Here is a 10806-nt window from a genome sequence, read left to right on the forward strand (position 1 = left end):
CCACATATCTAAGGAACATACATAGTGCTGGGGGCTGACTCAGGCTAAGGTTCTCATACAACCATGAGGACCTGAACTCACATCCCTGGAATCTATGAAAATGCCAGGCTTGGTGGCCACAATTTTACAATTTTTTACAAAGCATTGACTGAGACAGGAGGATGACCCCCTAGGAAGTGCTACAGCCAGCTGACTCAGCAAGCTCCAGATTCCATGAGAGAAAAACCAGTACATCAAAAGTTCCCAGATATTACCAATGCCGGCAACTGCTGGCCCCTCAGCTTGTCAACCATAGTTGCAAGGATGCAAACCAGACTCACTTAGGAACAGTTCAGAGCCCAGACTGGTGCAGGTGTGCCAGACACGCCCACTTCCTGGGGAAGAGCACAGAAGGCAGGGAGGGCAGGCCGCCTGGTCCAGGCCTTGAAAGTTAACAGATGGGCTGCTGGGTTGTGTGTCAGACAGTTATGGAGGAGGTGGGTGGGAATCCACAGAGTGGAATCTTAGCTGTACCACTGAACCCCTTTCTGTGTCCTCCCAAACCATATCACCATCCCCACAGAGCAGGAACCACACTTATGAAAAACAACTTATTTTATTCATGCAGCACCCAGGGGCTAGCTTGTGCTTCCTGCCTGACCCAGATGTGAGGTGTGCCCCCCACACCCCTGATCTCTGTGGACTCAGAACCATCCCCCCTGCCCAGGCCCCACACTTTCCCAACAGCTTCCTGAGTGGGGCGGTCCCCAGTGCCTGCAAGCTTCCGCCCTGCTGTGCGTGGTGTGGAGGGCACGTGAGACAGTCACAGAGCAGATCGCACCGGGGGCACAGCAAGGCCCCTCAGCTGCTCGGCTCCCTAAATCTGGATGGTACGTGTGGACAGGGCAGGTGACAGGTCAGGGTGGTGGCCGCAGGCGCTCCAGCCCGTCTGCATACTGGAAGTCCTGGCCGTTCTCGTAGTCATACATGTCCAGCGCCACCTCGCAGCTTTCGCGCACCACCCGCTCAGAGTCCGTGATGTGCTCCCGCAGTGCGGCCAGGCAGGCCGGCTTGGCAATGGCGCCCAGGGCCTCTGCACACTCGTGTCGCACCATGGGGCTCTCAGTGCTCCGTGCCAGCGTGGCTGCCAGCTCAGACACGGCCGCCTCGTGCTGCAGCTGACCCAGCACATAGCCCACCTCGTGGCGGAAGAGCGCGCTGCCACACCGCAGGCCTGTGGGGCAAGGGCAGGAAAGGGTGGGCATGTGCATCCCAAGGCAGCGACCCTCCAAGTGCACTGTGGTCCAGGGCAAGTCCCAGAGTGTGTGGGGAGCACCTGCATGGGGGAGGGGCCCCTGGGAGTCACACCTGCCCTTCAGTCCAAGGCTGGGGTTCAACCTCACCTTCAGCCAGGGCCAAGGCAGCCTCCTTGCCACCCACATTGCGCAGGGCAAACATGGCACGGTACCGCTCAAAGAGTGGCCGAGACTCATCCAGCAGGGCCTCCCGCAGCCGCCCCACATCACGCTCTGCTGCAGGGGGCGCTGGGTCCACTGACAGGTAGGGTCCTGCACATGTGGCCTCTCCCGGGTGCTGCTGCAGCCACTGTAGACGCCCAACGGCTAGCTGGCACGTTTCAGCCACCTGCAAATAGCAGAGAAAGGCAACTATGGTCCCCAGCGCTGGGAACATGGGGTGCATGTCTTGCCCAATCACCACTCTCCTAGACTTATGGCTGAGCCAGGCAGAGACAGACCCAGGAGTGCCATGAGCAGGCTCTGGGGACAGGTGGAGACCTGGGGAACACAGAAAAATCTGTGCAAAGTCCCTGGGGCTGGATATTGCAGGAAAATCGAGGGGTAAGAAGCAGGAAAAAGGAAAGAGATGGACTCATGTCCAGGAGCCCAGCAGCCACGGGTACAATAGACAGACCTGCACAGCTCGGCCTCACACACTGGAGTATTACTCAGGCATGAAAAGGAAGGACCGAGACTGACACCCAGCATGGACCACCCTCTGGAACACGGTGCTTGCTCAGTGAGACAGGCATAAAAGACCACACAATGCAGACGCCATGACAGCCATGTACAGGACGAGGGGATCCAGGGGTACAAAGTAGACATGTGGGCGCAGTGTGGGCAAAGGTCATATAGGTCATGGGCATCAGCACTGAACAGACAAGGGCAAAAGTCAAATACTCAAGGCTGGAGACCTTGAGCTGTAGGAAGAGCCTACGGTGGATCTGCCCACCTACCCCTAACTTCACCTGCTCCACCTCTAGAGCACCCTTTTCCAGGAGCTTGGCTAGTCAGTTTCCTCACCTCAACCACTGGGTCAGTGGAATACTGCTTCAGGAGGTCTAGAACTTCCGGGTTACCAATCGCCCCCAGGGCTTCCCCTGAGGAGACAAATCAGCAGAAAGGAGCTTGCTTGATGCCCAGCACCTGACTGGTCCCTCAGGCCACAGCTGGCCATAGCCTCTGAGCTGGCCAATCAGAATCCTTACTCAGGAAGTTGGCCTGCTGGATCTAAAGCCACCCACCCCAGCTGGTGCCCCTGGGTGGAGTGAAAAGTCATCACTAGACCAGACTGGCAAACCAAACAGACTTTGGCCAAGAGGGACACAGTGTGCCAAGCAATGCTCTGAAGCCAAAACTCTGCTGCTGGCTGGGACATGGGTGGTCCCATTTGCTACTCACAGCCCTGAGCAGCTCCCATCTTCTTCAGGACCACCCTCCAGCTGTGTCCCGGGGACAGAGCTGAACACACCACTGGGCTGCTCTTACTCACCTGCCTCGTGACGCACCATGGGCTCTTGGCTTGTGTCCTGTAGCACATCTACCAGCACAGGGATGGCCCGTGGGTCCCTCATCTGGCCTAGGCAATAGGCTAGCTCATGCTTCAGAAGGGCAGAGCTGTCCTCAAAGCCCCGGCTGATCCAGGCGATAGCATTGGGGCCACCAAGTCCCCGCAGAGTGAACAGGGCGCGGAAGCGGGCTTGCAGGGGCTGCTTGGGGTCCACTAGGGTCTTCCCAATGGCCTCTAACTCCTGCTCCGTTACCATGGCAACAGCCTCCCAGCATGTAATCTGCAGGGCTGGGTTCTCAGCAGTAAAAATTTGCTGTAGAAAAAGAAGGGGAAGCCCCACCTGCATAAATGAACTGCTCTTCTAGCCCTGGAAGGATCCCTGAGTCCCAGGCTACAGAACTTTCTCCACATCCATTACCGTCCACCAAGAGGGGAGGCGGGGAGAAGCCAGAGCACACCCTTCACAGCCATGTTGGTCATTGGCACTGGCTTCACAGTCCAGAGCAGCCCATGGTTCCTGCTCTGCAGTTCAAGTAACTTACTCTCTGTCTCTTGTTATAGCTTCTCCCTGGGTATCTGTCACGAGCTCTACACAATACCCAGAGAGGCAGCAAATCTAGCTCTGAATCATACTCCCAGTTGGGAGACTGGTCCTGGAGGGTTCCCCCGGCCCTCCTCTCCTGGAACTGAGAACAGACTCCTTCGGGACAGCTTAGAAAACAGATCTAGAAACTCTTGTATTTACTTTATGCATATACACTGTATGCTGGCATGTTTTCAGACACAACAGAAGAGGGCATTAGATCTCATTACAGAAGGTGAGCCACCATGTGGTTGCTGGGAATTGAACTCATGACCCTGGGACAGCAGTCAGTGCTCTTAACCGCTGAGCCATCTCTCCAGCCCCTAGGCAGTCTTGTCAGTTACAAATCTCATTCTTGCCTAGAGTAACCTCTCACAGCTCCTCACTACTGGAAGCTCCCCTGTAGCCCTCAGTGCCCTGTGGAGTACACTTCATCCCTCCCTGTTCTCTCTGCCCCCATCTTTACACAGCTTTTACCCTCTGCATGGCCCCAATGATGAGAATAACACACCCACATCACAGGTGTGATTAATTTCACGGATGAATTAACATGAAACCAGACATCGTCAGGTGTAAGAGGACCCGCCCCTGTCTGCCATCTAGACTCCAGCAAAGACGATGGCAGATGCATACATAACAAACTGGACTAACAGGCTGTGGCAAGCTGGAAGGCATTCTGGGCTCTGATGTCATGCAGTGATTCCCTGGGTATATTGGGGCAGGTATGGCTGCATCACTGACACCCATCATAAGTCAGTCAAACCTTGAAAATAGAATTAATCAACACACATGAACCTGGTCCATGGGAGCTGGCAGCCATTGTGTAAGACCCACCTCCTGATATACCCAGAGCAACAACAGAGGAGACCAAGGATCTTGTGGGTCCAAGAGTACTACTGTCCATTAGAGATATGGAGCCTCCCTCTAATTCAAAAAGGCTCCACGCTGGGCAGGCCTCGGAAGAAGAGGCTGGCCGGGAGGCTAACCGGTCCCAGGACAGCCTGTCCAAATACTTAATCTGAGTGGTCATGCGCGGGCCGGGCCTGCACGAAGCCACAGCTCATCCCAGCATGCGGCGAGCCCCGCACAGGCGGCAAACCTGTCAGTTAAACACCGGGCTAGAGTTCAGGGCCATTCGTGGCTACACAGTGTATGTGGGAGGCTAGCCTGGGCTGCATGATACCCTATATCAAATACGCAAGTAAAAGGGAGCAAAGTCGTCCAATTCCCCATAGGAAGTCCTGGAGGTGCCCCAGGGTCAAGCGGAAGTCCTCCCCGAAGGCACTTCCTGCACTGCTTACCTTGCTTTCGGTCACAAGGACTGGTCACTGAGCCCCACACACCCCGGACGGGTCGAAGAGAGTCAGGGAGACAGCGCCGAGAACAAGTCAGCTGACGCACCTCGCGCAGCGTGCGCCGGACGCCGCCATTTTGAATGCCACGTGACCAGGCAGGGCGGAACCATCGCCTCGACTAGGGGTGTCCACACAGAGCGTTACGGCAGCTGGAGAAGCGACTTCCGGTCTTCCTCCGGAAAAAGTCTTTCCGACTTTCACCCACGGAGAAAAGGATGGTTTGATCCTGTTCAGGGAGCAACAGAGACCGATCCAGACAGAGCATGCGCAGGGTCTGGTGGGCGTGGCTATGTTCTAGGGGCGGGGCAAATGGTCTGTGGCATCAAAACAAATGGAGAAAAAGAAATGGGAAGTAAAATAGGGGTCCAGAGCAATCTCAGCAGTGAGGGCATTTGCAGTCAATTGGAGGACAGGAGTTCAAATCTGAGGATCCACAGGACATACGGCAGTGACATGGTCATAAAATCGAAGTTTAAAATTTTAAATATATGTGTGTGGAAATGTCATGAAGTTCATTACTTTTTTTAAAAAGATGATATAAAAGTACACTGCTGCTGTCTTCAGACACACCAGAAGAGGGCATCAGATTTCATTACAAATGGTTGTCAGCCACCACGTGGTTGCTGGGAGTTGAACTCGGAACCTCTGGAAGAGTAGTAGTCAGTGCTCTTAACCACTGAGCCATCTCCCCAGCCCCCATATACACAATGTATATGCCAAAAAATTCAAAGTAAAATTAACATTAGACTGGAAATGAATTTTTAAAAGCATTTTATAAATGGTACACTACCTCACATCTTTACATCCCAAGCACTCAGGAGGCAAAGGCAGGTGGGTGAGTTCGAGGCCAGGACTGTACAGTGCAAATCTGCCTTAAATACTAGTGTCAATCATATCTGCTCTGTGAAGCAGCTCTTTACCAGTCAGGTCCTTCACTGGCAAGCAGTGTGGGTGGGAAAACAATGGAGCTAATACTGAGGGGCCCAGATGTACCTTTTGCTGTCTTGGTTGGATTTCCTCTCCAGATGTTTGTTTTTGAGACTAGCATCTTGCTTTGCAGCCCAGGGCTAGCCTCCAACATAAGACACTGCCTCCTGAGTTCTGGGACCACAGACTACACTGTCTGTGCACACCTTGTGGGCTCTGAAAGTTGTGGTGGTGTGTGTGGAGGCAGGAGGATGCCAGGAACACACTGGCCCTGGCCTGCACCCCTGCTCCACTAGGTGAGCCACAGGTTGAGTGACAAGCGTGGCTGCAGATAGCCGCTGGCACTGCCACCCTCCCCAGCTTGCCACAGGGCACAGCTCCAATACATGTTTACATGAAGCTTCAGGATCTGGTGATGCCAGTCAATGGGTGCAGGAAGCAGATATGAATTCAGAATGAGGCTGGTGTTGGGCCAGAGCTTGGCGTGCTGCCAAGGCCGCCCTGGGAGGAACTGATACCAGAAAACACTGCCCAGGATCCACAGGCTATCACTTCCCTTCAGGGCCTTTTCCAAGATGGTTACAAGTGGAGCGTCTGCGAGGCTGTGCCCACCTCCCCTAGAGGAGCTTTCCTGTTTCACCAGCTACTGCTGCTTCGCAATGATTAATTTGTGCACCCCTCATCTTTGAAAGTACAAGACTGGGTTTTGTTAGCCTGGCAGTGGAGGTACCACCTTTAATCCCTGCACTCTGGAGGCAGAGGCAGGTGGATATCTAATTTTGAGGCCAGCCAGGTTTACAACAAGAATCCAGGACAGCCAGGCCTAAGAACAGTAAACCCTGTCTTGAAAACAAAACAAACAAAAGAAAATGGGGGTTTTGTTGTAGAAACTAACCCTATGTCTCTTCCTGCTCAGAGCCCTTGCTGTGGGATCACAAGCCTGTGTCACGGAGATTAGCTGTTTGCCAAGGTGCCATGTACAGAAGTCAGTCATCCTTCCACTATGTACTCTGAGAATCAAACTGTCCCTTAGCCTGGTGGCAAGCACTGTGCCTGTTCAGTCATCTCACCCGCCATGACTGAACTCCTGTCTCATGTTTGAAGGGCAAGCATGTTACCACTATGCCACTGCCCACACCTCCAAATTTTATAAATTTTTTCATCTACTTATGTTTTGATAACAGAGCCAAGTGGAGTAGGGCTGTGCCCCTCTGCAGCCCAGACAGGCTGACCTGTAGCTATGCATTTACTTAAGTCAGCCTGCTCAGGTTCCAGGCACCCCAGGGCCGGAGCAGGGGCCTGTGAGTGCTCTGTAAGTCGCTGCATGGGGACATCGTCTATGCACTCCTAGCAGGCTGGTGCAGGCTTCTCCATCACCATCCACTTCTGTATTCTCCAGACCCATCAGTTATCAAGCTCAATAATAAAATTTAACAAAGAAATAGATTAATAAACCTCGCTACATCATCAAAGTAAGTAGCCTTTCAGATTTTGTTCTTTGTTCTCTTTTGAAGGGCTGGTGTGTATGTGTCTGCATGTGTGTGTGGAACACATTTGTGCAGTATCATGAGAAGCCAGAAAGGGCATCAGATTCCTGTGGAGTTGTGAATGGTTGTGAGTCACCACACAGCTGCCGCGAGTTGAACCCAAGTCCTCTGCAAAAACTACAGGTTCGAATCCCAATGCTCACTAGCCCAAGCTTCGGAGACCTGGTAAGCTCCCTCCCCACATTGTTGGTCCCAGGGAAGAGTTCCTGAGCTTGAAGCCCCCCCCCCACAGATGTTTTTACTGACTCTCATTCTAGGACTTTGGCCTTGGGACCCCCCACTGCCTTTTACTGATGCCAGGCCCAGCCTGGCTAAGCCTCTCTCATTCTGGAGCACCGCCTCCAAGTGTAGCCCCGTTGCTGATGTCCCTACCTCACCCATAGGCTTGTCTTTGCCACTATCTGTCTCTATTTCCTGGGATGCTTTGGTTTAACTTACAGCAAAACAGAAAACGATAAACTGCACTCCCTTGCTAGTGATCTAGAGTACAGGTGCGTAACGAAGGCCCTATTACAGTACACTAACTTAGACCCTGAAAACCGGAAGGTAAACAACTCCTAATGACCTTTTTCTTTTCCCAGAGCTACCCTGAAATAAGAGAGGAGCTTAAAAAGCTAGAGAGGGGGACCCCTAACTCCACAGTCAAAAGTCTTGGTGCTGGCCTTTAAAGTGTACCAAGGGAAAGATAAAAAGGCTCGCACACAAAAATACCATATGCTGGCAAAGGCCTTCCGACCAGCCCCAGCCACTGCTACACCACCGGGCCCCTGCTACAGATGTAGTCAATAGGTCATTGGGTAAAAGCTTGCTCCAGCCCTCACAAGCCAAGGAGCCATGTCCTAAGTACAATCCTGAGGAACATTGGGCTGTCGATTGCCCTGTGACACGCAGGACAGAGGGACATCACGACCAAATAACCCTCCAGCCTTCTAGGCTTGGCTATGGACAACTGAAGAGGCCCAGGCTCCCTTGACCTGACCACTGCCATCACGAACAGGGAGCCACGGGTAGCTCTCATGGTATGTGAGCAGCCCATCTCCTTCCCCTTGGACACTGGGGCCACTTACTCGGTTCTGACGGAGTTTTGGGGACCCACTTCTCTCTCCCATTTTCCTATTGTCTTGTCGGCTAGGAGGACAACCTCACCTTCCTCACCAGACCCCACCACTTACTTACATTTTTAGGGGTGTACCTCTCAGTCATTCCTTCTTGGTAGTGCCAACATGTCCTGTCCCCTTATTGGGAAAGAGATCTTCTACCTAAGTTGGGAGCCTCTGTTTCCTTTGCTCCCCCCATTCGCCTGAACCCAAGCTCGCCAGCAATCCCTCTGCTTCTTCTCCTGGCCAGTCAGCCAACTAACACGAACATGTTTCCTTTACCAGCTCTCAGGTAGACCCCCGAGTATGGGATGTCCAGAACCCCTCTGTTGCTAAACATCATTCCCCTGTGGTCATCCAATCACTAGACACTACCAGGACCCTTTTAAGGTGATTCTCCAGACACCTACAGCTCTTTTTCCACATAAAAGATCCATGGGATCCCAGGTGGGAGACAGAAGTTGTTGGTAAGCTCTACTGTAAAAATCAACCAGGGTCCCCAGTAAGTACTATCAACATTCAGAAAAAATAATCTCAATTGATGTCACCCAACCTGGCCGTTTTAAAGACTGCTGGCTATGTGTTCCCTCTGGAACAAACTCACAATTGCCACTTACAGCCTCCCCAGTGTTGTTGCCTAACAACCTTACCTCACCCTTCATCAGATGCCCTGACTCTGGTGTTGCCATGACCCCACACCTCTCCTCGATCCCTCTTCATGGCTTGGCAAACTGTTTTAAGTCAACCAGGACACGTTCTGTAGAAATTTGCTTCCTGTCTTATCAATCTTGTTTCTACATTCCTTTAACGATAGATACAAAAACATTCTAATCAAACTATTAATTAGTTCCTGTTACAGGATTACCAGCCACTGTCCACAGAGGAGCCTGATGTGAACATTTGCCAGGCAGACCCTGATGGTGAAAGCCAGCTGCACCCCCTACAATGCCCCAAGACAGCAGGAAGTAGCCAATGAGACTCTCGCCACTGCTATTCCCCTTTTACCATTGGCCTCCCCCTCCCTTTTCTCCTTTTTATGGTAAGAAAAGGGAAGGAATGGCAGCATTAGGACCGCTCCTGCAAAATTTTTCTTTCCTCCATGTGTACTTAGTCTCTACCTATAATGTACACACGTGTGTGTTCCAGCATCTTGTCAAGTCCAGGCGCTCATTACATCCAGAACAGCTCCACAGAAGCAACCTACAGACGCTTCTACTGGACCTGTTCCTCTGACCTATCTTCAGATGGTTCCACAGACCCTGGACAACAAGGGAACAGCCAACTCTTAAGACTGGACAAACATCCCCACTCCCACTTTTCTAGACTCTCTAGAAACGGCACCCCAAAACAAGCATGAAGCAGTCAGGGATCACAACAACCTTATTCCTGGTCCACCATCTTTCTTTTTTTAATTAAACCAAAACAGGGGAATGTTGGGATTCTGTGAACCCCACCCTTCAGTTACCTGGCAATAGCCAGGTACGCTCCGCCCCAGTGACCTGCCACTATAAAAGGGGCTGCTTGCCCCCTCCTCTCTCTTGTTCTCTCTTGCCTTTGCACTCTTGAAACCTTGCTCTCTCCCCCTTATCCCTTCTCTTCCCCTTCCCCCCTCCCGTCACGTGCTCATGGCCAGCCTCTACTCCTCTTCCACCCCCCTGCCTCTACCACCCTCTTAACTCTCCCATGACCTGAAGAAACTCTATTCTGTACTATACAGTAGTGTGGCTGGTCCCTCAGGGGGAAGGGATTCCCAACATGGGCCTCTAGAGGCATCTCCCTTGCCCCCAGGCCTCGCCCCACCACCTCCAGGGGCCATATCCCCCCACTCTCTTCATCCTTTTCCTAACATTGGTGCTGAACCTTGGGACGCCATCTTTTAACAACATTGGTGCTCTGTGACTTTTAAGAAAAGATGCTACATAATCCCATAGCCATCGATCCAGCCCTTATGGAGCTCCTGATCCTCCTGACTCTACACCCAAGTGTGGGATGACCCGCGATCCACACTGCCTGGTTTGTGCAGGGTTAATGGTGTAGAGGGTGGTATGTGCCAGGTTAGGATCCAGACCTGGCCTATAAGTGCATTTTAACTTTTTTTGTTTGGTGGGTGCTGAGCGTCCGCCTTGTCTATGTCAGGCAAACACTCCTGTGGAGGACAACTGAAAAGGAGTCCTTTCTCCCTCCTCCACGTGGACCAGGAGCCCGACTTCAACACTTCAGGCTCAGCAGAAAGCACCTTTTCCAGCTCCTTGATGAGCCAGGTTCTCCCTGAACACATGAAGTTCTCACCTGAACCTCCTCCAGTCTCTGGCACCCATGACTCTACTTCCCCTCTCTGGACATTTCCTGTCAGAGTCAGACACTCTGTGTCTGTCCCTCTACTTCATAACCCATTAGATCCCTGGCCTTTTTCATGGCTGTGTTATATTCCACTGCAGGAACTGGGCTTGCTCCCTTCTCCAGAGAATGGGCACTGGATTGTGCATAAAGGGCCATCCACGTTCCTGTAG

General features: G+C 52.5%; 1 protein-coding gene across 1 annotated transcript; it reads right to left on the reverse strand.

Moving 5' to 3' along the window:
• Positions 1-576: 576 nt before the first annotated feature.
• Positions 577-4837, reverse strand: DOHH (deoxyhypusine hydroxylase). The gene is made up of 5 exons (XM_080935540.1): positions 4672-4837; positions 2770-3100; positions 2301-2377; positions 1383-1623; positions 577-1213 (listed from the first exon to the last, which is right to left on the reverse strand). Exons 2-5 carry the CDS (start codon positions 3041-3043, stop codon positions 897-899), a joined length of 909 nt encoding a protein of 302 aa, XP_080791666.1. The 5' UTR covers positions 3044-3100; positions 4672-4837; the 3' UTR covers positions 577-896.
• Between the last annotated feature and the right edge of the window lie 5969 nt (positions 4838-10806).

This window comes from Micromys minutus, assembly GCF_963924665.1.
Source record: "Micromys minutus genome assembly, chromosome: 22".
In the NCBI taxonomy this organism is placed as follows: Eukaryota; Metazoa; Chordata; class Mammalia; order Rodentia; family Muridae; genus Micromys; species Micromys minutus.

Excerpts from the sequence above, each read along its gene's own strand:
- DOHH (XM_080935540.1), bottom strand. The coding sequence starts at position 3,043 with ATGGTAACGGAGCAGGAGTTAGAGGCCATTGGGAAGACCCTAGTGGAC. Across the intron at positions 1,624-2,300 it reads CCACTGACCCAGTGGTTGAG|GTGGCTGAAACGTGCCAGCT; the intron begins GTGAGGAAACTG and ends TGCTATTTGCAG. Across the intron at positions 1,214-1,382 it reads TGCCTTGGCCCTGGCTGAAG|GCCTGCGGTGTGGCAGCGCG; the intron begins GTGAGGTTGAAC and ends CTTGCCCCACAG.